The sequence below is a fragment of the Oncorhynchus keta genome, chromosome 8 (genome assembly GCF_023373465.1).
Source record: "Oncorhynchus keta strain PuntledgeMale-10-30-2019 chromosome 8, Oket_V2, whole genome shotgun sequence".
NCBI classification, from domain to species: Eukaryota; Metazoa; Chordata; class Actinopteri; order Salmoniformes; family Salmonidae; genus Oncorhynchus; species Oncorhynchus keta.
The window spans coordinates 43728198-43756069 of record NC_068428.1 but is presented as its reverse complement, the minus strand read 5'-3'; the positions used below and the strand labels follow the sequence as shown (position 1 = coordinate 43756069).

Below are 27872 nucleotides of genomic sequence, written 5' to 3'. Positions count from 1 at the left end.
ATAACAACTCAACAGCAAGAGGAGGGTTACAAGAGAATGGCAAGGATAATCCTTACAGTGATCTATTAGACTGTGTGGATATTGTATGTGGAAGAGGATGGACGTCCTTTTGATCTCGTTGCTGAATAAAGTATGTATTCTGAGATCTACTAACCTGTTCAACATTCTGACATCTACTAACCAGTTCAACATTCTGAGATCTACTAACCCGTTCAACATTCTGAGATCTACTAACCTGTTCAACATTCTGAGATCTACTAACCTGTTCAACATTCTGAGATCTACTAACCTGTTCAACATTCTGAGATCTACTAACCTGTTCAACATTCTGAGATCTACTAACCTGTTCAACATTCTGAGATCTACTAACCTGTTCAACATTCTGAGATCTACTAACCTGTTCAACATTCTGACATCTACTAACCAGTTCAACATTCTGAGATCTACTAACCCGTTCAACATTCTGAGATCTACTAACCCGTTCAACATTCTGAGATCTACTAACCCGTTCAACATTCTGACATCTACTAACCCGTTCAACATTCTGACATCTACTAACCCGTTCAACATTCTGACATCTACTAACCCGTTCAACATTCTGAGATCTACTAACCCGTTCAACATTCTGAGATCTACTAACCCGTTCAACATTCTGAGATCTACTAACCCGTTCAACATTCTGAGATCTACTAACCCGTTCAACATTCTGACATCTACTAACCCGTTCAACATTCTGAGATCTACTAACCCGTTCAACATTCTGAGATCTACTAACCCGTTCAACATTCTGAGATCTACTAACCCGTTCAACATTCTGAGATCTACTAACCCGTTCAACATTCTGAGATCTACTAACCCGTTCAACATTCTGAGATCTACTAACCCGTTCAACATTCTGAGATCTACTAACCCGTTCAACATTCTGAGATCTACTAACCCGTTCAACATTCTGAGATCTACTAACCCGTTCAACATTCTGAGATCTACTAACCCGTTCAACATTCTGACATCTACTAACCCGTTCAACATTCTGAGATCTACTAACCCGTTCAACATTCTGAGATCTACTAACCCGTTCAACATTCTGAGATCTACTAACCCGTTCAACATTCTGAGATCTACTAACCCGTTCAACATTCTGAGATCTACTAACCCGTTCAACATTCTGAGATCTACTAACCCGTTCAACATTCTGAGATCTACTAACCCGTTCAACATTCTGAGATCTACTAACCCGTTCAACATTCTGAGATCTACTAACCCGTTCAACATTCTGAGATCTACTAACCCGTTCAACATTCTGAGATCTACTAACCCGTTCAACATTCTGAGATCTATTAACCCGTTCAACATTCTGAGATCTACTAACCCGTTCAACATTCTGAGATCTACTAACCCGTTCTACATTCTGAGATCTACTAACCCGTTCAACATTCTGAGATCTACTAACCTGTTCAACATTCTGAGATCTACTAACCTGTTCAACATTCTGAGATCTACTAACCTGTTCAACATTCTGAGATCTACTAACCCGTTCTACATTCTGAGATCTACTAACCCGTTCTACATTCTGAGATCTACTAACCCGTTCTACATTCTGAGATCTACTAACCCGTTCTACATTCTGAGATCTACTAACCCGTTCAACATTCTGAGATCTACTAACCCGTTCTACATTCTGAGATCTACTAACCCGTTCTACATTCTGAGATCTACTAACCCGTTCAACATTCTGAGATCTACTAACCTGTTCAACATTCTGAGATCTACTAACCTGTTCAACATTCTGAGATCTACTAACCCGTTCAACATTCTGAGATCTACTAACCCATTCAACATTCTGAGATCTACTAACCCGTTCAACATTCTGAGATCTACTAACCCGTTCAACATTCTGAGATCTACTAACCCGTTCAACATTCTGAGATCTACTAACCCGTTCAACATTCTGAGATCTACTAACCTGTTCAACATTCTGAGATCTACTAACCCGTTCAACATTCTGAGATCTACTAACCCGTTCAACATTCTGAGATCTACTAACCTGTTCAACATTCTGAGATCTACTAACCTGTTCAACATTCTGAGATCTACTAACCCGTTCAACATTCTGAGATCTACTAACCTGTTCAACATTCTGAGATCTACTAACCTGTTCAACATTCTGAGATCTACTAACCTGTTCAACATTCTGAGATCTACTAACCCGTTCAACATTCTGAGATCTACTAACCTGCAAACTTGTCTGTGTCGGACTCGTCCATGGACCAGAAGCAGTGATCATAAGCAAAGACCTGAGGTGGAAAATGACAGCCAGTTGAAGAACACATAAAAACCTGACATTCACAGAAGTGATTAAATAGTGATTTTGTAACCTCGCAATATACTGTCCTGGTTAAGGGCTCACCTTCGGCTGATTCCTGAACAGGACAGAGGGGACAGGGAAAGACTTGGTTAAACAGCTTTACTCCAAACAAAGTGGGCTAACTAATAATACCAGTGTGCATTCAGGTACAGGGGAAACCATTAAGCTATTAATATATGCATTTACTAACAAAGTCCATGAAGTCAAAAGGTGATATGAAAAGGGAGTACATAAACAAAATATTTAAAAAAATACATATTTTTTTATATCATCCGAAGCTTAAAAACAAGCTGTCAAGGCAACAAGCTGTCAAGGCAACAAGCTGTCAAGGCAACAAGCTGTCAAGGCAACAAGCTGTCAAGGCAACAAGCTGTCAAGGCAACAAGCTGTCAAGGGAAGGGTGAGAGGGAGGGAGGGGTAAGAGATCAATTGGGAATGTTCTAAAGGATTGAGGGGGGCAACTCGATCGTATGTTTACATTTCTCTTCAATAAAACATTATTTTCTTCAAAAAAGAGGGGTCTCAAAAGAGCATAGGGGGTTGTGCCACCTTTAGCTGCAATGCCTCCCAACCAAACGCTTCCTGTAGTTGTTGATCTGTCTCATGTCACTGTGGAGGAATTTTGGTCCACTCATCCATGCAGAAGTGCTTTAACTCAGTGACTTTTGTGGGTTTTCAAGCATGAACTGCTTGTTTCAAGTCCTGCCACAACATATCAATTGGTATTAGGTCTGGACTTTGACTAGGCCGTTCCAAAACGTCAAACGTGTTGCTTTTTAGCCATTTTCATGTAGACTTGATTGTGTGTTTTGGATCATTGTCTTGCTGCATGTAACCAGCTGCTCTACAGATTCAACTCAGACTGACGGCCTGACATTCTCCTGTAGAATTATCTGATACAGAGGCAAATTCATGGTTCCTTCTATTAAGGCAAGTCGTCCAGGTCCTGAGGCAGCAAAACATCCCCAAACCATCACACTACCACCACCACGCTGAACCCCAAACTGTCACACCACCACCACCACGCTGGACCCCAAACAGTCACACTACCACCACGCTGGACCCCAAACCGTCACACTACCACCACCACGCTGGACCCCAAACCGTCACACTACCACCACCACGCTGGACCCCAAACCATCACACTACCACCACCACGCTGAACCCCAAACTGTCACACCACCACCACCACGCTGGACCCCAAACAGTCACACTACCACGCTGGACCCCAAACCGTCACATTACCACCACCACGCTGGACCCCAAACCGTCACACTACCACCACCACGCTGGACCCCAAACCATCACACTACCACCACCACCACGCTGGACCCCAAACCGTCACACTACCACCACCACCACGCTGGACCCCAAACCGTCACACTACCACCACCACCACGCTGGACCCCAAACCGTCACACTACCACCACCACCACGCTGGACCCCAAACCGTCACACTACCACCACCACGCTGGACCCCAAACCGTCACACTACCACCACCACCACGCTGGACCCCAAACCGTCACACTACCACCACCACCACGCTGGACCCCAAACCGTCACACTACCACCACCACGCTGGACCCCAAACCATCACACTACCACCACCACCCTGGTCCGTTGGTATGAGGATCTTACTGTGGAATGCAGGGTTAGGTTTTCATCAGACATAAATGGGACCCGAAAAAGCACCCGGATGATCATCAAGCCTTGTAGATGATTCTTCCAGGAGTCTTGATGATCATCAAGCCTTGTAGATGATTCTTCCAGGAGTCTTGATGATCATCCGGGTGATTTTCTGGCAAACGAGAATCAACTTTTTGTACGACACAGGACCCATTATGTCTGGTGAAAACCAAACACTGCATTTATGACTCGTTGCAACTAAACCACAGAGTAGCTTGGCTGACTCTAAAGAAGAAGAATCCTCCTACATGGTCAGGTTCTCCTGTTGGCTGGGATCCCTCCACTAGCTGTTTACCAGCCTTGTGTTCTCCTAAACTACACTGAGCAAAACATATAAAAAAACACAACATGTAAAGTGTTGGTCCCATGTTTCATGAGCTGAAATAAAAGATCCCAGAAATGTTCCATATGCACAAAAAGCTTATTTCTCTAAAATGTTATGCACACATTTGTTTACATCCCTGTTAGTGAGCATTTCTCCTTTGCCAAGATAATCCATCCACCTGACAGGTGTGGCATATCAAGAAGCTGATTAAACAGCCTGATCGTTACACAGGTGCACCTTGTGCTGGATACATATCAAGAAGCTGATTAAACAGCCTGAGCATTACACAGGTGCACCTTGTGCTGGGAACATATCAAGAAACTGATTAAACAGCCTGATCATTACACAGGTGCACATTTCTCTACCATAAGCTGCCTTCAACATCGATTTAGAGAATTTGGCAGTAAGTCCAACTGGCCTCACAACTGCAGACCAAGTATAGCAACGCCAGCCCAGGACCTCCACATCCCGGCTTCTTCACCTGAAGGATCGTCTGAGACCAGCCACTCGGACAGCTGATGAAACTGTGGGTTTACACAATCAAAGAACTTCTGCACGAACGGTCAGTAACAGTCTCAGGGACGCTCATCTGCGGGCTCGTCGTGCTCACCGGGGTCTTGATCTGACTGCAGTTTGGCGTCGCAACCAACTTCAGTGGGCATATTCTCACCTCGATGGCCACTGGGACACTGGAGAAGTGGATGAATCCCGGTTTCAGCTGTACCGGGCAGATGGCAGACAACGTGTATGGCGTCGTGTGGGAGAGCGGTTTGTTGATGTCAAAGTAGGGGCAAGGCATAAGCTACGAACAATGCTACGAACAAACTGCATTTTATTGATGGCAATTTGAATGCACAGAGAGATACCGTGACGAGATCCTGAGGCCCGTTGTTGTGCCATTCATCTGCTGCCATCGCCTCATGTTTCAGCATGATAATGCACAGCCTCATGTCGCAAGAATCTGTACACAATTCCTGCAAGCTGAACATGTCCCAGTTCTTCCATGGCCTGTATACTCAGACATGTCACCGTCTGGACATGTTTGGGATGCTCTGGATCGTGTTCCAGTTCCCGCCAACATGTTCCAGTTCCCGCCAAATATTCAGCAACTCTGCACAGCCTTTAAAAAAGGAGTGAGAGAACATTCCACAATCAACAGCCTGATCAACTCTATTACAAAGGAGATGAGTCTCGCTGCGTGAGGCAAATGGTGGTCACAGCAGATACTGACTGGTTTTCGGATCCACGCCCCCCTACCTTTTTATTACGGTATCTGTGACCAACAGATGCATATCTGCATACCTCAGTCATAATTTATTTATTTATTATTTATTTAATAATTTATTTATTTCAATTGACCGACATCCTTATATGAATTGTAACTCAGTAAAATCTTTGAAATTGTTTCATTTTGCGTTTATATTTTTCTTCAGTGTAATATAAAAACAAAATGTTATAAGAGCCATGCAGAATACTTCAAAGACACATATTTATTAAAAAAAGGCCCAGAGCTCGCCGGGGCAGCCTGATGCTCTAATAAAATGGTCCCTTAAATAACCAAAATGGAATCTGGGAAGTGATTCAGTCTGAAGCCCACAGAAGCCTGTAGAACCTGTTCATATATAGCCCAGGGGATAGACAGGAGGACTGCACTGCAGCGTGTCAGGGCAGAAATCACAATTGAAGACAAAATGTCCTACAGCTTATTGTAGACCACAACAAAAATGGGCCCATAGTATGCATCAGAAACATAACGTATAGTCTAACAAACCCCCAACTAACAAGGACAGGTTGTTTGTTGATGAGGTGAAAACCTCATCTGGGCAAGTAGCCAACCCTGAGAGCATCCATCCCACCTGCACACTGACTGACTGAACACAGAATTAAAACAGAATAGACACACCCTTAGTAACGAGAGACAGGTCAGAGCAGGGCGGAGGGTTAAGGCAGGGTAGCGGTGTGGAGGGGTGTTCGGAAGGTTAAGGGAGGGTTTGGAGCTAAACAGTGAGTTGTCAGACCGGTTTGACTCTCTGTGACTGAACGTACATACACAGCAGACCAGCTAGCTGTAGGGCTGTAATGGAGCTGATGACTGATGGTGCATGACATTGTATAGACTATAGGTAGTTCAAGGTGATGACTGATGGTTCATGACATGGTATAGACTATAGGTAGTTCAAGGTGATGACTGATGGTGCATGACATTGTATAGACTATAGGTAGTTCAAGGTGATGACTGATGGTGCATGACATTGTATAGACTATAGGTAGTTCAAGGTGATGACTGATGGTGCATGACATTGTATAGACTATAGGTAGTTCAAGGTGATGACTGATGGTGCATGACATTGTATAGACTATAGGTAGTTCAAGGTGATGACTGATGGTGCATGACATTGTATAGACTATAGGTAGTTCAAGGTGATGACTGATGGTTCATGACATGGTATAGACTATAGGTAGTTCAAGGTGATGACTGATGGTTCATGGTATAGACTATAGGTAGTTCAAGGTGATGACTGATGGTGCATGACATGGTATAGACTATAGGTAGTTCAAGGTGATGACTGATGGCTCATGACATTGTATAGACTATAGGTAGTTCAAGGTGATGACTGATGGTTCATGACATGGTATAGACTATAGGTAGTTCAAGGTGATGACTGATGGTTCATGACATTGTATAGACTATAGGTAGTTCAAGGTGATGACTGATGGCTCATGACATGGTATAGACTATAGGTAGTTCAAGGTGATGACTGATGGCTCATGACATGGTATAGACTATAGGTAGTTCAAGGTGATGACTGATGGTTCATGACATGGTATAGACTATAGGTAGTTCAAGGTGATGACTGATGGTTCATGACATGGTATAGACTATAGGTAGTTCAAGGTGATGACTGATGGCTCATGACATGGTATAGACTATAGGTAGTTCAAGGTGATGGGCCAGAGAGGAGACAAATGGTCAGTAGGGAAGTTTCAGTTATTTATTTTTCTTCCTATTCTGAAATCAACACCATGTCCAGTGAGCACTGGACCAATAAGGTCTATTGCATGTGTGATCCTCAGTGTAAGAACATCAGAGGGGATCTAATTTGGTGGACACACAGTGCATTCTAAGTGATACAGTACGTAGCATGAACAATGACTCTGACAAATGATACAAATAACAGCTGATGGCTGTTACACAACACAAAATTAACTTATTTCCAATAACCCTTCCTGCACTTGAACCATCAGAATTAAAAAATATATTTATTTTTATTTTGTTGCTTTTCAGAAAGCAAACATCAATAACGTGGTCTGACTGGGATCTGATTCCTCATCTGTTTCTAAATGTGTCAAACCATAAAGAAAAGTCAAGCATATGAAAAAGGGGGCCCAATTAAATTCCTAAGCTAGTAGTCCATGATAAATCTTGACCTGAAACTGACCCCCCCCCCCCCACACCCAATTAATACAATATAATTCAAAAGGAAGTATTTGTTGAACACTGAGCAGTAGGCAGAGACATGGATGGCACATGGGATGGGAGGCACATGGGATGGGAGGCACATGGGATGGGAGGCACATGGGATGGGAGGCACATGGGATGGGAGGCACATGGGATGGGAGGCACATGGGATGGGAGGCACATGGGATGGGAGGCACATGGGATGGGAGGCACATGGGATGGGAGGCACATGGGATGGGAGGCACATGGGATGGGAGGCACATGGGATGGGAGGCACATGGGATGGGAGGCACATGGGATGGGAGGCACATGGGATGGGAGGCACATGGGATGGGAGGCACATGGGATGGGAGGCACATGGGATGGGAGGCACATGGGATGGGAGGCACATGGGATGGGAGGCACATGGGATGGATGGCACATGGGATGGGAGGATGGGATGGGGCACATGGGATGGGAGGCACATGGGATGGGAGGCATGGGATGGGATGGGATGGATGGCACATGGGATGGGAGGCACATGGGATGGATGGCACATGGGATGGGACATGGGATGGGAGGATGGGATGGGAGGCACATGGGATGGGAGGCACATGGGATGGGAGGCACATGGGATGGGAGGCACATGGGATGGGAGGCACATGGGATGGATGGCACATGGGATGGATGGCACATGGGATGGGAGGCACATGGGATGGATGGCACATGGGATGGGAGGCACATGGGATGGGAGGCACATGGGATGGGAGATGGGATGGGAGGCACATGGGATGGGAGGCACATGGGATGGGAGGCACATGGGATGGGAGGCACATGGGATGGGAGGCACATGGGATGGGAGGCACATGGGATGGGAGGCACATGGGATGGGAGGCACATGGGATGGATGGCACATGGGATGGGAGGCACATGGGATGGGAGGCACATGGGATGGGAGGCACATGGGATGGGAGGCACATGGGATGGGAGGCACATGGGATGGATGGCACATGGGATGGATGGCACATGGGATGGGAGGCACATGGGATGGGAGGCACATGGGATGGGAGGCACATGGGATGGATGGCACATGGGATGGGAGGCACATGGGATGGGAGGCACATGGGATGGGAGGCACATGGGATGGGAGGCACATGGGATGGGAGGCCTATGCTGCAGAGATACATGATGGTCAGAATGAAGGCATGTGTATTCCTACCGGGAGTCTCCCTTGCTGAGGTTCTGACTAGCAGGGTTCAACACTGTCTGGTTCCCCTCCATCCCCACCACACAGTTGGTCTTCAGGTCTTTTTCTGGTGGGAAGGAGACACACAACACATACATGTTGGTATACAACAGGAGAAACAACAACAACAATCAACAGGTCTTATTTCTGTGTCTGGCTATGATGTGTCCAGGAACAGCTGATGATTCGAGGGAGACACAGACATTTAACCTCTTAGATAGTGTATCAACATGGCAACACATACATTTAACCTCCCAGCTAATGTATCAACATAGCAACACATACAATGCATAGCCAAAAGTATGTGGACACCTGCTCATTGAACATCTTATTGCAAAATTATGGGCATTAATATGGAGTGTGTCTCCCCTTTGCTACTATAACAGCCTCCACTCTTCTGGTATAAGGTTTTTCACTAGATGTTGGAACATTTCTACGAGGACTTGCTTCCATTCAGCCACAAGAGCATTAGTGAAGTCGGGCACTGATGTTGGGTGATTAAACCTGGCTCGCAGTCGGCGTTCCAATTCAGCCCAAAGGTGTTCGATAGGGTTGAGGTCAGGGTTCTGTGCAGACCAGTCAAGTTCTTCCACACCGATCTCAACAAACCATTTCTATACGGACCTCGCTTTGTGCAAAGGGGGCATTGTCATTATGAAACAGGAAAGGGCCTTCCCCAAACTGTTGCCACAAAGTTGGAAGCACAGAATCGTCTAGAATGTCATTGTATGCTGTAGCGTTGGAACTAAGGGGACTAGCCTCCTCCACCAAACTTTACAGTTGGCACTATGCATTGGGGCATGTAGTGTTCTCCTGGCATCCTCCAAACCCAGATTTGTCCTTCAGGACTGCCAGATGGTGAAGTGTGCTTCATCACTCCAGAGAACGCGTTTCCACTGATCCAGAGTCCAATGGCGGTGAGCTTCACACCACTCCAGCCGACGCTTGGCATTGCGCTTGGTGATCTTAGGCCCGTGTGGGGCTGCCATGAAAACCCATTTATTGTGCTGATGTTGCTTCCAGAGGCAGTTTGGAACTCGGTAGTGAGTGTCGCAACAAAGGACATACGATTTTTATGCACTTCAGCACCCGGCAGTCCCGTTCTGTGAGCTTGTGTGGCCTACCACAAGCCATAAGACTGCTGAACAATTAATCAAAATGGCCACCGGACTATTTACATTGACCCCCCCCCTCATTTGTTTTGTATGCTGCTACTACTTGCTGTTTGTTATCTATGCATAGTCACTTCACCTCTACCTACATGTACAAATTATCTCAAATAACCTGTACCCCCACACATTCACTAAGAACCGGTAACCCCCTGTATGTGGCCTTGTCATTTTTTTGTTACACCTATTATTATGTTTTACTATCATTTATTTGGTAAAAATGTTCTTAACTCTTTCTTGAACTGCACTGTTGGTTAAGGGCTTGTAAGCAAGCATTTCACAGTAAGGTCTACACTTGTTGTATTCTGGGCATGTGATAAATACAGTTTGATTTTATATAAATTGAACCAGAATGATACATTTAGATTTGTTTTAATGCATTGTTCTCTCTTTATTGAACCTGCCCTTCATTCACACCATATTCCATGACCTTAACCTGCCTGGCTAGACGGATAGAACTGCTGGGGCTGCATGTTTCGTCACCCCCGCATCATTCACTCACACACACCAAAATAAACTGCATGGAAGGAAAGACCTAGTCATGAAATGACTGTGAAGATTTGTATTATGAATGTACCTCTTCTGTTCATTGGTCGGACGCGAACTGCGACCTTCACATTGGAGTTACTCAAGGTGTCATCCATGGTGCCTGGCTGTGGGTTTTCTGTGGCTGGACTGAATGGTGAATGAGATTCATTAATAATGCATAACGTTACTGTACATGCATGAATCATGCTACCTCATCTTGCCAAATGTAGAAATTATGAATGATTTATCTCTAAATCACAGGTTATTGATCAAACGAAGAGATAGGAAGCCTGTTGTAGCCAGCACAATGTCAAAACACTCTTGGTTGCGTCGAAGATAACATATATATATATATATATATATATATATATATATATATATATATATATATACACACACACACACACACACACACACACACACACACACACACACACACACGTGCCCTGTTCAGCTCAAGGACAAAAGTAAAGTAAAAAAAAAAACGGAAAAGCTCAAACGATTTTAGCTGACAGAGAAAACTGTCAACTCACCGTGCGACTAGTTCTTATTTTTCCCCTTACTCGAGCGTCCAAATTCAGGCAGCGTTCTCTTCAAGTGCACCTTCCTTCCCTAGCTTGCGTGCCAGCGGGATAAAAACAAACAAACAAATATATGGTGATATCGGTGGACAAAATTAGCCAGCAACAACTAAACAGTTTAGGTAGTAAGTTGTCTTGAGTTATAGCTATTATAAAACATTCCCAAAAACACAATCGTCCAAACTTACGGAGAACAACAACAGATCATTTCGAGAACGAATAGTTTCCCACCTGTTGCATTTCCTGATGCCGCCCGTATAGATCCCTGAAGTCATAGTCCTAAACCTGTCCTGAAACGTTAACCGGATTTAGTTGCGATACACATATTTGCGCAAGGGAATGTTGTTTGGGAATAAACTGATGGAGAGTATACTGATTTATTGTAGATCTGTATTTTTTTTTTTTTATGTTTCAGAAAATATACATATCATGTATTTTTATAGTAAACATGTGTGGAAAAGATTAGAATTATTGATGTCAGATGCAGTTTTCAAAGGGCCATTTTAATTGAGACACCGTCCAACATTTTACATTATTTTATTATGGACAGGGAATTTCTCGGAATAAAAAAAGAAGCGCTGTGTTTTTACGTTATTTTACGACGGTTTACAGGGGTGGACGGCAGGAGTCGTGCAAGCTTGATTACGTAGTGTTGTTTACAAAGTTCTCCACATTTTCCCAGTTAATAACACGTTTCATATTGTAAATTCACAGCGTCAACGTAACTTCAGATATGGGGAAGCAAAAGAAAAAGAGTAAGTCCGTGGAACTATCCTCTACTTTGCTGATTGGTTAGCTAGGAGCTGAGGTTAGTCGTTGGCTAGCTAGCTCGCTAGCTAAATGACACATCCTGCTAACTTGCCCTCCAGATAGCTAAGCTAAACTGAATTTCTCTACAAACAACTAACCAACTCCGTCTCCATTTATGTAGGCTAAATTGACAAATTAAAAGTGACGAGGCTTGAGATGGGTTGAGTATCTGTGAAGCTTTCTCGGTAGTTATTAAACGACTAAACACTAACCGAGGTAAAAAATATATATATATAGGATATTCGTTTTTCTCTCGTCATGACCCATCACAGCTGTCATCCATTTATTTTATATGATATAACTTTACTCGCAATAAAAACTGTCGCTGGGAACGTGGTGAATGTCCCGATTTACTTTTGGATCTCACTGTATATTATATGGTCAGGGCATGCTTGGTTGTATTTCGTTGAGTTTAGTCGGCTATTACTGGAAGTTCATTAAGCTAATGTTGCCTGACTACTTTGCCAGGTGATCTGAGCCGTGCAGAGTTAATGATGATGACCATTGCTGATGTCATCAATCAGCTGGTCGAGGCGCATGAAGAGGGAAAAGACATCAACCTCAACAAGTAAGAACCCCAACCTAACCCTAACCTACAGCTCTCCATGGACTTCCACCTGCCTAGTGGTTAGAGCGTTGGGCCAGTAACCAAAAGGTTGCTAGATCAAATCCCCAAGCGCACAAGGTAAAAATCTGTTGTTCTGCCCCTGAACAAGGCAATTAACCTGCTGTTCCTAGGCCGCCATTGTAAATAGGAAATTGTTCTTAACTGACTTAGTTGAATTAAAGGTTAAGGTTAAATAAAACAAATTAAAGCCCTTGGGGAAGTGGATTGTGACCCACCAAGTAAACAAAGCATTATTTCTTGCCAGTGCATATTTTCAAACGTGCCTGGCTGCAACAGTCATTTGGGGAAGGTTGTGCTGAGTGGAATGATAATCTAAATCAATAGGACAAAATGGGGATGGACCTACCAGAATTTCTCCAATATAAACGTTTTTTTCAGTTCAGTTTGCTATGGTTTACTACGCAGTGCACGAATGAATGGACTTACCTCTCTAACACTCCTTTACACGTTGTCATCAGGGTGAAGACGAAGTGCTCTGCTAAATATGGTCTTTCAGCTCAGCCCAGGCTAGTAGACATCATAGCTGCTGTTCCACCCCACTACCGCCGTGCCCTGGTGCCCAAACTCAAGGCCAAGCCTATCCGCACTGCCAGTGGGGTACGTATGTGTGTGTGTGTGTCTGTCAGCTTCCTTCTATGGACAAGCAATAAAAATGACCATTTTATTTCTGACAAGACGCATGTGCTTGTTTCTCTTTGTTCAGATTGCAGTAGTTGCTGTGATGTGCAAACCCCATCGCTGCCCCCACATCAGCTTCACTGGAAACATCTGTGTGTGAGTGCATAGCAACAGATCGTCTGTGTGTGACTGCATAGTAACAGATCGTCTGTGTGTGACTGCATAGCAACAGATCGTCTGTGTGTGACTGCATAGTAACAGATCGTCTGTGTGTGAGTGCATAGTAACAGATCGTCTGTGTGTGACTGCGTAGTAACGGATCGTCTGTGTGTGACTGCGTAGTAACGGATCGTCTGTGTGTGACTGCGTAGTAACAGATCGTCTGTGTGTGACTGCGTAGTAACGGATCGTCTGTGTGTGAGTGAATAGTAACAGATCGTCTGTGTGTGAGTGAATAGTAACAGATCGTCTGTGTGTGAGTGAATAGTAACAGATCGTCTGTGTGTGACTGCATAGTAACAGATCAGACAGTAAAACTAGAAGAATCCTGACCATAATGTTGTATTGACCTTAAAGAGGAACCGTTCTGTTTCTGCTATGACAGATACTGTCCAGGTGGGCCAGACTCAGACTTTGAATACTCCACACAGTCTTACACTGGCTACGAGGTAAATCAACACCTATATTCCTGTCGTCCAGAACCTCCAACATCCCTATGTGTTGTCTAAAAGTCTAGTATTGTTTCTCTCTGTCAGCCGACGTCTATGAGAGCCATCAGAGCACGGTATGATCCCTACCTGCAGACCAGGCATCGAGTGGAACAGGTCAGTGACACACAGTGCAGTACCCCACTATCATTATTACCTATTATAATAAAATAAGACATGATGATGATGATAATAATTCACATTAGAAAAAACGGGGAACTCGCGTCATTCACCACTGCACTACATGTGTAGCAAAGGTAACCAACGGTAACCAACGTTCGTCTCTGCCCCTGTTCTGAGATGAGGCCTAATACAACACTGAACGTGTGTTTTCCTGTCCAGTTGAAGCAGCTGGGCCACAGTGTGGACAAGGTGGAGTTTATAGTGATGGGAGGAACCTTCATGGCCCTGGCTGAGGAGTACAGAGACTACTTTATCAGGAACCTCCACGACGCCCTGTCAGGACACACCTCTAACAACGTAGCTGAGGCCGTCAGGTAATACTGCTACACCCCCCAAATTAACCCTGACAGGACACACCTCTAACAACGTGGCTGAGGCCGTCAGGTAATATTACCAACCCCCCCCACCCAAATTAACCCTGTCAGGACACACCTCTAACAACGTGGCTGAGGCCGTCAGGTAATATTACTACTCTATCATCCTCTCATCAAGCACTGTACGCTTTCGACACCTTCTAGAATCGATTCCCAGACGAATTGAGGCTGTTCTGAGGGGAAAATGGTTGAAACTCAGAATTAGGAAGGTGTTCTTAATGTTTTGTACACTCGGTGTGAATCTGTCAGTGACCACTCAAAATAGACAAAGTGCGTGATGCAGGTGACATGGTGGCTTGAACATTACAACAAAATATCTTATATATAATCAAGAGACCTTCCATTAGGCCTATATGAATTTATCATTTGTCAGAGGTTCGTTATTAATTATACCATGCAGAGTGCGTCGTAAATGGAGCAGTCTGGGCATTGATCTGCAGTTTCTCTGTAGAGTCAATAGGATTGATCCATTGAGGTTTTTTTTGTAGGAGAACTAATCGCACAGAACCCTTTCTCCCTCAATTAGTCACTTCAGACTCTCTTCGGGGTTGTGTCCTAAATGGCACCCTATTCCCTTTATAGTGCACTACTTTTAACCAGGGCCCTATGGCACCCTATTCCCTTTATAGTGCACTACTTTTAACCAGGGCCCTATGGCACCCTATTCCCTTTATAGTGCACAACTTTTAACCAGGGCCCTATGGCACCCTATTCCCTTTATAGTGCCCTACTTTTAACCAGGGCTCTATGGCACCCTATTCCCTTTATAGTGCACTACTTTTAATCCTCCTGGGGTGCTGCTTCCATCAAAACTAGCACTCGAACATCTCAGGGTACCATAAAGCAGTATCCCATGGACCGGGCCCGGTCCAGGAATCTGAGGTTGAGTAACACTGTTTTAGAAGAGTTCCATAATAGAATATAAACAGAACATGAGGATCATATAAACTCAGTTATATGTTAATAAATATATATATATTTTTTACTATATTTGCACTACAATTGCACTTATTTAAATTCCCAGTCACTGTCTGTACTACAAAGGGTTGGCGTTGGAAAGGAATGCTATTCGATACACCCGAAGAGACATGTTCTACCGTAGAGCAGTGGTTCCAGTCCAATCAAATGTATTTATAAAGCCCTTCGTTCATCAGCCGATGTCACAAAGTGCTGTACAGAAACCCAGCCTAAAACCCCAAACAGCAAGCAATGCAGGTGTAGAAGCACGGTGGCTAGGAAAAACTCCCTAGAAAGGCCAAAACCTAGGAAGAAACCTAGAGAGGAACCAGGCTATGTGGGGTGGCCAGTCCTCTTCTGGCTGTGCCGGGTGGAGATTATAACAGAACATGACCAAGATGTTCAAATGTTCATAGATGACCAGCATGGTCCAATAATAATAAGGCAGAACAGTTGAAACTGGAGCAGCAGCACGGCCAGGTGGACTGGGGACAGCAAGGAGTCATCATGTCAGGTAGTCCTGAGGCATGGTCCTAGGGCTCAGGTCCTCCGAGAGAGAGAAAGAAAGTGAGAAAGAGAGAATTAGAGAGAGCACACTTAAATTCACACAGGACACCGAATAGGACAGGAGAAGTACTCCAGACATAACAAACTGACCCTAGCCCCCCGACACATAAACTACTGCAGCATAAATACTGGAGGCTGAGACAGGAGGGGTCAGGAGACACTGTGGCCCCATCTGAGGACACGCCCGGACAGGGCCAAACAGGAAGGATATAACCCCACCCACTTTTCCAAAGCCCAGCCCCCACACCACTAAACCGTCCTGTAGGTTTTAATTCCAACCCTGTTCCTGGACAGCTACCCTCCTGTAGGTTTTACCTATCTCTCCAGGAACAGGGTTGGAGTTAAACCCTACAGGAGGCTATCTCTCCAGGAACAGGGTTGGAGTTAAACCCTACAGGAGGCTATCTCTCCAGGATCAGGGTTGGAATTAAAACCTTCAGGACGATAGCTCTCCAGGAACAGGGTTGGAGTTAAACCCTACAGGAGGCTATCTCTCCAGGAACAGGGTTGGAGTTAAACCCTACAGGAGGCTATCTCTCCAGGAACAGGGTTGGAATTAAAACCTACAGGACGATAGCTCTCCAGGAACAGGGTTGGAGAGCCCTGAACTAGACCCGACCCAATATATCTAATTATTTTGGTGGTATCTTTGCTCCCTCTGGTTGTGAAATGGTTTCTGTCTGAAGGAGTGTGATGGTTCGTTTGTTCCACGAGATGGCAATGTTCTCTCTGTGTCTTGAGATCTAGCAAACGCTGTTGACCAGGAGACTTTAATTGGGGTAGGGGCCCTCAAAAAAATCTGAACTCCTCATGATGGACCGCAGCTGCTCGCAATTCTACACATTTTGACATGGGGTGTAGAGAAGATTTAGCAATTGTATAAGTCATTTCACGCAAATCTACTAATTTTGCCATGGGGAGGAAAATGAGCTGTTTTTAATATCTCGAAGTGAGACTGTCTAACAAAATCAATGGAGGCCACCCGGCCGGTAATTCAACCATGATAACAAGTTTATTTTGGACACACCTATTTGGTAAAAGACCAAGTCCATATTATGGCTTTCATGAGGACCGCCACAGGAATGGAAGACCCAGTTACCCCTCTGCTGCAGAGGATAAATTAATTAAGAGTTAAAAGCACTTCAGAAATTTGCCGCCCGAATAAATGCTTCACAGAGTTCAAGTAACAGACGCATCTCAACATCAACTGTTCAGAGGAGACTGTGTGAATCAGTCCTTCATGGTAGAATTGCTTTAAAAAAAACACTACTAAAGGACATCATAAGAAGAAGAAACTTGCTTGGGCCAAGAAACACGAGCAGTGGACAATAGACTGGTGGAAATCTGTCTTTTGGTTTGATGAGTCCAAATTGGAGATTCTTTTTTTGAGTTCAAACCGCCGCGTCTTTGTGAGACGCAGATGAACGGATGATTTTGTTGAACCCTTTTCTTTGGTTACTACATGATACCATATGTGTTATTTCTTCATAGTTTTGATGTCTTCACTATTATTCTACCATGTTGTTTTTTTTCACCTTTATTTAACCAGGTAGGCTAGTTGAGAACACCTTTATTTAACCAGGTAGGCTAGTTGAGAACACCTTTATTTAACCAGGTAGGCTAGTTGAGAACACCTTTATTTAACCAGGTAGACTAGTTGAGAACACCTTTATTTAACCAGGTAGACTAGTTGAGAACACCTTTATTTAACCAGGTAGACTAGTTGAGAACACCTTTATTTAACCAGGTAGACTAGTTGAGAACACCTTTATTTAACCAGGTAGACTAGTTGAGAACACCTTTATTTAACCAGGTAGACTAGTTGAGAACACCTTTATTTAACCAGGTAGACTAGTTGAGAACACCTTTATTTAACCAGGTAGACTAGTTGAGAACACCTTTATTTAACCAGGTAGGCTAGTTGAGAACACCTTTATTTAACCAGGTAGACTAGTTGAGAACACCTTTATTTAACCAGGTAGGCTAGTTGAGAACGCCTTTATTTAACCAGGTAGGCTAGTTGAGAACACCTTTATTTAACCAGGTAGGCTAGTTGAGAACACCTTTATTTAACCAGGTAGGCTAGTTGAGAACACCTTTATTTAACCAGGTAGGCTAGTTGAGAACACCTTTATTTAACCAGGTAGGCTAGTTGAGAACACCTTTATTTAACCAGGTAGGCTAGTTGAGAACACCTTTATTTAACCAGGTAGGCTAGTTGAGAACACCTTTATTTAACCAGGTAGGCCAGTTGAGAACACCTTTATTTAACCAGGTAGGCTAGTTGAAAACACCTTTATTTAACCAGGTAGGCTAGTTGAGAACACCTTTATTTAACCAGGTAGGCTAGTTGAAAACACCTTTATTTAACCAGGTAGGCTAGTTGAGAACACCTTTATTTAACCAGGTAGGCTAGTTGAGAACACCTTTATTTAACCAGGTAGGCTAGTTGAGAACACCTTTATTTAACCAGGTAGGCTAGTTGAGAACAAGTTCTCATTTGCAACTGCGACCTGGCCAAGATAAAGCACAGCAGTGTGAACAGACAACAACACAGAGTTACACATGGAGTAAACAATTAACAAGTCAATAACACAGTAGGAAAAGAAGAGTATAGACATTGTGTGCAAAAGGCATGAGGAGGTAGGCAAATAATTACATTTTTGCAGATTAACACTGGAGTGATAAATGATCAGATGGTCATGTGTAAAAAAAAAAATAACTAAAGAAAACCTGGAATGAGTAGGTGTTCTAAAACGTTTGACTGTAGCTGGCCGCAAAACTATCTTGTCAATCTAAACATTGTTAGCTGACATCGGCTGACTGACTATCAGTGGCTGACATGACAAGGAGGATAACTGCTGATGCACAACCAAATGTTGAAATTGCACCTTGTGTATTCTACCTCTCAACAATAAGTTAAGAACCTGACTGAGTTACTAAAAAAAAGAGGAGGGGGGGGTTGATCCGAGGGCCTTCCATTTGCCCATACCTGCTGTAGACATTTTCTCAGCAAAAACAATCCCATATGACAAATTAAGGCTTGGAAGAAGGGAACATTTGACCTGATATTTGTTTAGTTGTTATGAAGAGAGGATTGGAAAAGTGTCCCATCTTTGGGAGTTACAACATATCTCTCGTACTTTGACCCTTCATTACAGTAGGAGGGAGAACGTTTGTGACTTTTGGGAGATGAATATAAAACGGAGGGATGTGATAAAGGAGTGGGGGAACGGAGGGCTTGTTAGTCAGGGTATTTACTCCCTACTGGCTGATGAGGTGTGTGTGTGTGTGTGTGTGTGTGTGTGTGTGCGTGTGCGCGTGTGTGTGTGTGTGTATTGCTTATCCAGTGGCGTTATCAGCATGTTCGTTAAGACACGATTACAGGAATTGTTATGGCAGCTAATCAGGCTGAGACGTGGGAGGCCCTTATCTCTGCCGTGTGTGTGTGCGTAAGCTTGTCTGCCTGTGGCAATCACGCTTCTCCGAGTCCCACTACGCCTCTGTTCGTTTGATGAGAAAAGCCTCTGCATGTGACCTGCAGATAACCATCCAGATAATAGCATTTTTATTGACTAATTTCAGCCAATCTGATGTGTTCTCTGGGGCAATAACTCCTGTGATTTGTCTTAAATCAGTCGTCAGACTGTTAGAATGGACATTATGTTCCCAGTAATAGTTTGTCGGAGTATGAGCTGAGATGACTGGTCTAGATGATGATGATGATCAAACCTGTCCAAGTGGAGAGAATGACAACCAGACTGATGATGATGCCTAATCTCAGCTCAATTCAACCTGAATCGGCTCTCCTCGTTCCTACAGTTTTTAAATCGTCCATAATCGGCTCTCCTCGTTCCTACAGTTTTTAATACAACCACAATCTGCTCTCCTCGTTCCTACAGTTTCAACGGGGAAGAAGTTATTCATAGAAAATGTCACTTTTGTTGTGCCATTTTATAAAGTGATTTATTATAGTATCACATTTTCCTGCCAATCACTTGGAGTGGGGTTTGTCCGGGTGGTTTGTCCGGGTGGTTTGTCCGGGTGGGCGTCCGAGGAGTTGTGCTCTCCTTGCCCCTAATATAATCACAGATCATGTTAAGAGATTAAGATTCCTTTACTGTCCAATTTGTACACACGGTCAAACAAATTCGGGTTCCGTTTTATTCCAACCCTCTCCGAAAGATACATACGTGTTGGAGCAGGGGGAGGCTGGGTATATTACCCATACCCTCGATCTGACCCTATCAGACATAGAAATCTCCTTCTAGTTCTTTGGAATCAGCAGCCTGTTGCCGACAGCTAACTTCTCCTTTTCTGTTTGTAGGTACTCGGAACGCAGTAACACAAAGTGTGTTGGTATCACCATCGAGACGCGTCCCGACTACTGTCTGAAGAGACACCTCAGTGACATGCTGGGGTACGGCTGTACCCGGCTGGAGATAGGGGTTCAGAGTGTCTACGAGGACGTAGCGCGGGACACCAACAGGTCAGAGGTCATTAGTGTGTGAGAGAGGGATTCAGTGTGTATATGAGGACATAGCGCGGGACACCAACAGGTCAGAGGTCATTAGTGTGTGAGAGGGGTTCAGTGTGTATATGAGGACATAGCGCGGGACACCAACAGGTCAGAGGTCATTAGTGTGTGAGATAGGGGTTTAGAGCGTCTATGAGGACGTAGCGCGGGACACCAACAGGTCAGAGGTCATTAGTGTGTGAGAGAGGGGTTCAGTGCGTCTACGAGGACGTAGCGCGGGACACCAACAGGTCAGAGGTCATTAGTGTGTGAGATAGGGGTTCAGAGCGTCTATGAGGACGTAGCACGGGACACCAACAGGTCAGAGGTCATTAGTGTGTGAGAGGGGTTCAGAGTCTACGAGGACTTTAGCGTGGGACACCAACAGGTCAGAGGTCATTAGTGTGTGAGATAGGGGTTTAGAGCGTCTATGAGGACGTAGCGCGGGACACCAACAGGTCAGAGGTCATTAGTGTGTGAGAGAGGGGTTCAGTGCGTCTACGAGGACGTAGCGCGGGACACCAACAGGTCAGAGGTCATTAGTGTGTGAGAAAGTGGTTCAGTGTGTATATGAGGACATAACACAGGATACCAACAGGTGGGTGTGTCAGAGGTCATTAGTGTGTGAGATAAGGGGTTCATAGAGTCTACGAGGACTTTAGTTTGAGACACAAACAGGGCAGAGGTTAAGGGTCAGGAGTGATTTTGAATGGAGCCGTCATAGCGAATACTAGTGATATGTCACTTATCTTAGTCATATGTCATGACTGGACCCAACCCACTGTTTAATGTGCGGTTGCTAGGTGATATGTCACTTATCTTAGTCATATGTCAGTATTCTTATTTATGGCCGCTTAGTCATATGTCACTAATCTAGGGGGCAGAGAACCAAGGGTCATAGATACTAATCATATGTCCCTGGTGTTGGGCATGACTCGCATGTCCCTGGTGTTGGGCATGACCCCGGTGTTGGGTATACCACTGATAATATGTCAGTAGTGTTAGACAGTACAATGTTGTGTGTCATGTGCAGGTTACATGATCACCATGTAATCTATTGTGTGTGTGTTTGTGATTTGTGATCATCCTAGTGAACGTGATTGTGTGTTTTACACGCTCACTGTTTAATAATAATGCTGTGTGTGTCCAGAGGTCACACGGTGAGGGCGGTGTGTGAGTCCTTCCACTTCTCCAAAGACGCAGGTTTCAAGGTGGTGTCTCACATGATGCCTGATCTCCCTAACGTTGGTATGGAGAGAGACGTCGAACAGTTCATCGTGAGTACACACACACACACACACACACACACACACACACACACACACACACACACACACACACACACACACAGCGGGATGTGGAGCAGTATACTGTAAATAGTACCAGGTGTTTTTACAACAGGATGAATTCTAAGAAATGTGTTTGTAGTTTGTCAGGATTTGTAAAGAATATCATCAACCTATTTGCACCGATTTTATACATTTATTTCATCAATATGTGAATTGAGAGACAAAGCTGTAGTTTATTACACCGATATGAAAATAGCAAGTGAATACAAACTACCCCTCCTACAGTGGTCTGTCCCTGATTTGAAAGAGCTCCGTCATTTTAATGTGTGGTGGCTAGGTTACGCCGCGTCCTGACTGGATCCAACCCACTGTTTAATGTGTGGTTGCTAGGTTACGCCGCGTCATGACTGAACCCAACTCACTGTTTAATGTGTGGTTGCTAGGTTACACCGTGTCATGACTGGACACAACCCACTGTTTAATGTGTGGTTGCTAGGTTACACCGTGTCATGACTGGACACAACCCACTGTTTAATGTGTGGTTGCTAGGTTACACCGCGTCATGACTGGACACAACTCACTGTTTAATGTGTGATAGCTAGGTTACGGCGTGTCATAACTGGACCCAACCCACTGTTTAATGTGTGGTAGCTAGGTTACGCCATGTCATGACTGAACCCAACCCACTGTTTAATGTGTGGTTGCTAGGTTACACCATGTCATGACTGGACACAACCCACTGTTTAATGTGTGGTCATGCTAGGTTACACCGTGTCATGACTGGACACAACCCACTGTTTAATGTGTGGTTGCTAGGTTACGCCATGTCATGACTGGACCACAACCCACTGTTTAATGTGTGGTAGCTAGGTTACGCCATGTCATGACTGGACACAACCCACTGTTTAATGTGTGGTTGCTAGGTTACACCGCGTCATGACTGGACACAACTCACTGTTTAATGTGTGATAGCTAGGTTACGGCGTGTCATAACTGGACCCAACCCACTGTTTAATGTGTGGTAGCTAGGTTACGCCATGTCATGACTGGACCCAACCCACTGTTTAATGTGTGGTAGCTAGGTTACGCCATGTCATGACTGGACCCAACCCACTGTTTAATGTGTGGTAGCTAGGTTACGCCATGTCATGACTGGACCCAACCCACTGTTTAATGTGTGGTAGCTAGGTTACGCCATGTCATGACTGGACCCAACCCACTGTTTAATGTGTGGTAGCTAGGTTACGCCATGTCATGACTGGACCCAACCCACTGTTTAATGTGTGGTAGCTAGGTTACGCCATGTCATGACTGGACCCAACCCACTGTTTAATGTGTGGTAGCTAGGTTACGCCATGTCATGACTGGACCCAACCCACTGTTTAATGTGTGGTAGCTAGGTTACGCCATGTCATGACTGGACCCAACCCACTGTTTAATGTGTGGTAGCTAGGTTACGCCATGTCATGACTGGACCCAACCCACTGTTTAATGTGTGGTAGCTAGGTTACGCCATGTCATGACTGGACCCAACCCACTGTTTAATGTGTGGTAGCTAGGTTACGCCATGTCATGACTGGACCCAACCCACTGTTTAATGTGTGGTAGCTAGGTTACGCCATGTCATAACTGGACACAACTCACTGTTTAATGTGTGGTAGCTAGGTTACGCCATGTCATGACTGGACCCAACCCACTGTTTAATGTGTGGTAGCTAGGTTACGCCATGTCATGACTGGACCCAACCCACTGTTTAATGTGTGGTAGCTAGGTTACGCCATGTCATGACTGGACCCAACCCACTGTTTAATGTGTGGTAGCTAGGTTACGCCATGTCATGACTGGACCCAACCCACTGTTTAATGTGTGGTAGCTAGGTTACGCCATGTCATGACTGGACCCAACCCACTGTTTAATGTGTGGTAGCTAGGTTACGCCATGTCATGACTGGACACAACTCACTGTTTAATGTGTGGTTGCTAGGTTACGCCATGTCATGACTGGACACAACTCACTGTTTAATGTGTGGTAGCTAGGTTACGCCATGTCATGACTGGACCCAACCCACTGTTTAATGTGTGGTAGCTAGGTTACGGCGTGTCATGATTGAACCCAACTCACTGTTTAATGTGTGGTTGCTAGGTTGCACCGCGTCATGACGACACAACCCACTGCCGTGGTTCTCCATCTCTCTCTCTCTCTCTGTGTCTCTGTCTCTCTGTGTCTCTGTCTCTCTGTGTCTCTGTCTCTCTGTGTCCCTGTGTCTGTCTATGTCTCTCTGTGTCTCTGTGTCTCTGTCTCTCTGTGTCTCTGTCTCTCTGTGTCTGTGTGTGTGTGCATCCCAAATTGTGAGGTACATCCCAAATGGGCCCCTATTCCCTATTTAGTGCACTACTTTAACCAGACCCCTATGAGCCCTACATAGGATTAGGGTGCCATTTGGGATGCACAACATGTCTGGGTTATTTTATGACCCCGGGTAGTCATCCTGCCAGCCAGTCAGCGTGTGGTGACTCATCGCTTCACATTACAGAGAAGAAGTGGTGAAGGGAGTCGAGGGGATTATGGGTAGTTCATAACTGCCTGGTGTGACACTTTAACAGGCCCGACAATGTGCTCTGGCTTCACTACTACCTGTGTGTGTGTGTTGCAGTAACTAGAGGGAAGGTGCATGCCTACTTCCCACCTGCTTGCAACCCTCTCCCTTACAACTCTTGCCCTCGTAATAATCTGGGAAGCAGCTCTGCGTAAGCCTTACCTTGACAGTAAACAGCCTCTCCTTCATCAACACTCTTGCCGGGCCTCCTCGTGGCAACACACGGTAACTGGGTGGCCCCATGCTAACTCGGCCTGTACCAGCTGTGGGGAGGTACCGGTCATCTTTGATATTTTCTTCTCCTTTCCTCGCCACCGGAGTAGCCCATTTCCCAACAGCGTGTCACTCACTAAATCGGTTCATCACGCAGGTATCCACTACTGCTCTGCAGCGACTTCCACCTAGAATTCCTGAAACCATTCAAGTCTACAGGCAATGGGAGTGCTTGGTAACGGGCAGGACGGAATGATCTGGAATCTCCTAGCCGGGCCCCTGCACGGTAGCAGCACGGGGCTTTTGGTTGTCGTCAGCAGCTGGGATTTGAGTGGCAGCTACACCTGGTAGAGTAGTCCTGTTTTAGGAACCACAGTGCTCACCCCAGCAGGGGAAAAGGTGTCTGAAACATTGCCCACTTTAACTCTCTTATTTAGATAGGTGCAGTAGCCTATCAGGACATTCCGTTTCAGCGGTCGCTAACTAGATACAAATAAATGTGTCCTTACGACTTATACCATGGAACATCTCTTGGACGCGAGCCACGGCGCCGACAGGCCCGAAGGAAGGACGAGGCTCATCACAGCCAAGCTGAAGCGCCGACAGGCCCGAAGGAAGGACGACGCTCATCTCAGCAGAGCTGAAGCGCCGACAGGCCCGAAGGAAGGACGACGCTCATCTCAGCAGAGCTGAAGCGCCGACAGGCCCGAAGGAAGGACGACGCTCATCTCAGCAGAGCTGAAGCGCCGACAAGCCCGAAGGAGGGACGACGCTCATCTCAGCAGAGCTGAAGCGCCGACAGGTCCGAAGGAAGGACGACGCTCATCTCAGCAGAGCTGAAGCGCCGACAGGCCCGAAGGAAGGACGACGCTCATCTCAGCAGAGCTGAAGCGCCGACAGGCCCGAAGGAAGGACGACGCTCATCTCAGCAGAGCTGAAGCGATTTATAACAATGACATCACTGCAAATAGTGTGAGACCAGACTCCTTGGTGAAGGGTCGCTCAGCCATCCTTAACCAAGCTAGAGAATGAAGGTTCACCCAGCCATCCTTAACCGAGCTAGAGAATGAAGGTTCACCCAGCCATCCTTAACCAAGCTAGAGAATTAAGGTTCACCCAGCCATCCTTAACCAAGCTAGAGAATGAAGGTTCACCCTGCCATCCTTAACCGAGCTAGAGAATGAAGGTTCACCCAGCCATCCTTAACCAAGCTAGAGAATGAAGGTTCACCCAGCCATCCTTAACCGAGCTAGAGAATGAAGGTTCACCCAGCCATCCTTAACCGAGCTAGAGAATGAAGGTTCACCCAGCCATCCTGAACCGAGCTAGAGAATCAAGGTTCACCCAGCTATCCTTAACCGAGCTAGAGAATGAAGGTTCACCCAGCCATCCTTAACCGAGCTAGAGAATGAAGGTTCACCCAGCCATCCTTAACCGAGCTAGAGAATGAAGGTTCACCCAGCCATCCTTAACCGAGCTAGAGAATGAAGGTTCACCCTGCCATCCTTAACCGAGCTAGAGAATGAAGGTTCACCCAGCCATCCTTAACCGAGCTAGAGAATGAAGGTTCACCCAGCCATCCTTAACCGAGCTAGAGAATGAAGGTTCACCCAGCCATCCTTAACCGAGCTAGAGAATGAAGGTTCACCCAGCCATCCTTAACCGAGCTAGAGAATGAAGGTTCACCCAGCCATCCTTAACCGAGCTAGAGAATGAAGGTTCACCCAGCCATCCTTAACCAAACTAGAGAATGAAGGTTCACCCAGCCATCCTTAACCGAGCTAGAGAATCAAGGTTCACCCAGCCATCCTTAACCGAGCTAGAGAATGAAGGTTCACCCAGCCATCCTTAACCGAGCTAGAGAATGAAGGTTCACCCAGCCATCCTTAACCGAGCTAGAGAATGAAGGTTCACCCAGCCATCCTTAACCGAGCTAGAGAATGAAGGTTCACCCAGCCATCCTTAACCGAGCTAGAGAATGAAGGTTCACCCAGCCATCCTTAACCGAGCTAGAGAATGAAGGTTCACCCAGCCATCCTTAACCGAGCTAGAGAATGAAGGTTCACCCAGCCATCCTTAACCGAGCTAGAGAATGAAGGTTCACCCAGCCATCCTTAACCGAGCTAGAGAATGAAGGTTTCGAGCTAGAGAATGAAGGTTCCCAGCCATCCTTAACCAAGCTAGAGAATGAAGGTTCACCCAGCCATCCTTAACCAAGCTAGAGAATGAAGGTTCACCCTGCCATCCTTAACCGAGCTAGAGAATGAAGGTTCACCCAGCCATCCTTAACCGAGCTAGAGAATGAAGGTTCACCCAGCCATCCTTAACCGAGCTAGAGAATGAAGGTTCACCCAGCCATCCTTAACCGAGCTAGAGAATGAAGGTTCACCCAGCCATCCTTAACCGAGCTAGAGAATGAAGGTTCACCCTGCCATCCTTAACCGAGCTAGAGAATGAAGGTTCACCCAGCCATCCTTAACCAAGCTAGAGAATGAAGGTTCACCCAGCCATCCTGAACCGAGCTAGAGAATCAAGGTTCACCCAGCTATCCTTAACCGAGCTAGAGAATGAAGGTTCACCCAGCCATCCTTAACCGAGCTAGAGAATGAAGGTTCACCCAGCCATCCTTAACCAAACTAGAGAATGAAGGTTCACCCAGCCATCCTTAACCAAACTAGAGAATGAAGGTTCACCCAGCCATCCTTAACCAAACTAGAGAATGAAGGTTCACCCAGCCATCCTTAACCAAACTAGAGAATGAAGGTTCACCCAGCCATCCTTAACCGAGCTAGAGAATGAAGGTTCACCCAGCCATCCTTAACCGAGCCAGAGAATGAAGGTTCACCCAGCCATCCACCTCAAGAAGTCCACTTAAAAAGACTCCATCCACCCTAGTCATAGACTGTTCTCTCTGCTACCTCACGGCAAGCGGTACCAGAGCGCCAAGTCTATGTCCAAGAGGTGTCTAAACAGCTTCTACCCCCCAAGCCATGAGACTCCTGAACATCTAGTCACATGTCTACCCAGACTATTCACTTTGCCCCCCCCACCACTGCCACTCTCTGTTGTCATCT

The 27872-nt window shown here is 45.5% G+C and overlaps 2 protein-coding genes and 1 long non-coding RNA gene across 16 annotated transcripts in view; 2 read left to right on the top strand and 1 right to left on the bottom strand.

The window, feature by feature from the left end:
• The window catches only part of LOC118378235 (kinesin-like protein KIF13B), an 84579-nt gene extending 72935 nt beyond the window's left edge, over positions 1–11644 (bottom strand). The window contains exons 1-6 of the mRNA XM_052524340.1: positions 11529–11644; positions 11293–11371; positions 10809–10906; positions 9036–9129; positions 2408–2420; positions 2234–2294 (exon numbers count right to left, since the gene is read on the bottom strand). Coding sequence (XP_052380300.1) covers positions 2234–2294; positions 2408–2420; positions 9036–9129; positions 10809–10875 — 235 coding nt within the window. The 5' untranslated portion in view covers positions 10876–10906; positions 11293–11371; positions 11529–11644. The remainder of the gene's footprint in view (positions 1–2233; positions 2295–2407; positions 2421–9035; positions 9130–10808; positions 10907–11292; positions 11372–11528) is intronic.
• A 289-nt stretch (positions 11645–11933) lies between these two features.
• elp3 (elongator acetyltransferase complex subunit 3) overlaps positions 11934–27872 on the top strand; it is a 38722-nt gene continuing 22783 nt past the window's right edge. The window contains exons 1-9 of the mRNA XM_052524338.1: positions 11934–12095; positions 12619–12718; positions 13237–13375; positions 13482–13552; positions 14001–14064; positions 14152–14220; positions 14446–14600; positions 20512–20673; positions 21851–21977. Coding sequence (XP_052380298.1) covers positions 12074–12095; positions 12619–12718; positions 13237–13375; positions 13482–13552; positions 14001–14064; positions 14152–14220; positions 14446–14600; positions 20512–20673; positions 21851–21977 — 909 coding nt within the window. The 5' untranslated portion in view covers positions 11934–12073. The remainder of the gene's footprint in view (positions 12096–12618; positions 12719–13236; positions 13376–13481; positions 13553–14000; positions 14065–14151; positions 14221–14445; positions 14601–20511; positions 20674–21850; positions 21978–27872) is intronic.
• Positions 22937–27629, top strand: LOC127931477 (uncharacterized). 14 transcript variants are annotated; one of them, XR_008141358.1, is made up of 6 exons: positions 22937–23601; positions 23655–23919; positions 24026–25870; positions 26593–26934; positions 27068–27219; positions 27372–27473. It is a non-coding gene; the product is annotated as an uncharacterized LOC127931477 (long non-coding RNA). The 14 variants fall into 14 exon arrangements; XR_008141360.1 differs by lacking the exons at positions 22937–23601; positions 23655–23919; positions 24026–25870 and adding exons at positions 25907–26098; positions 26175–26288; positions 26327–26516; XR_008141367.1 differs by lacking the exons at positions 22937–23601; positions 23655–23919; positions 24026–25870 and adding exons at positions 25907–26098; positions 26327–26516.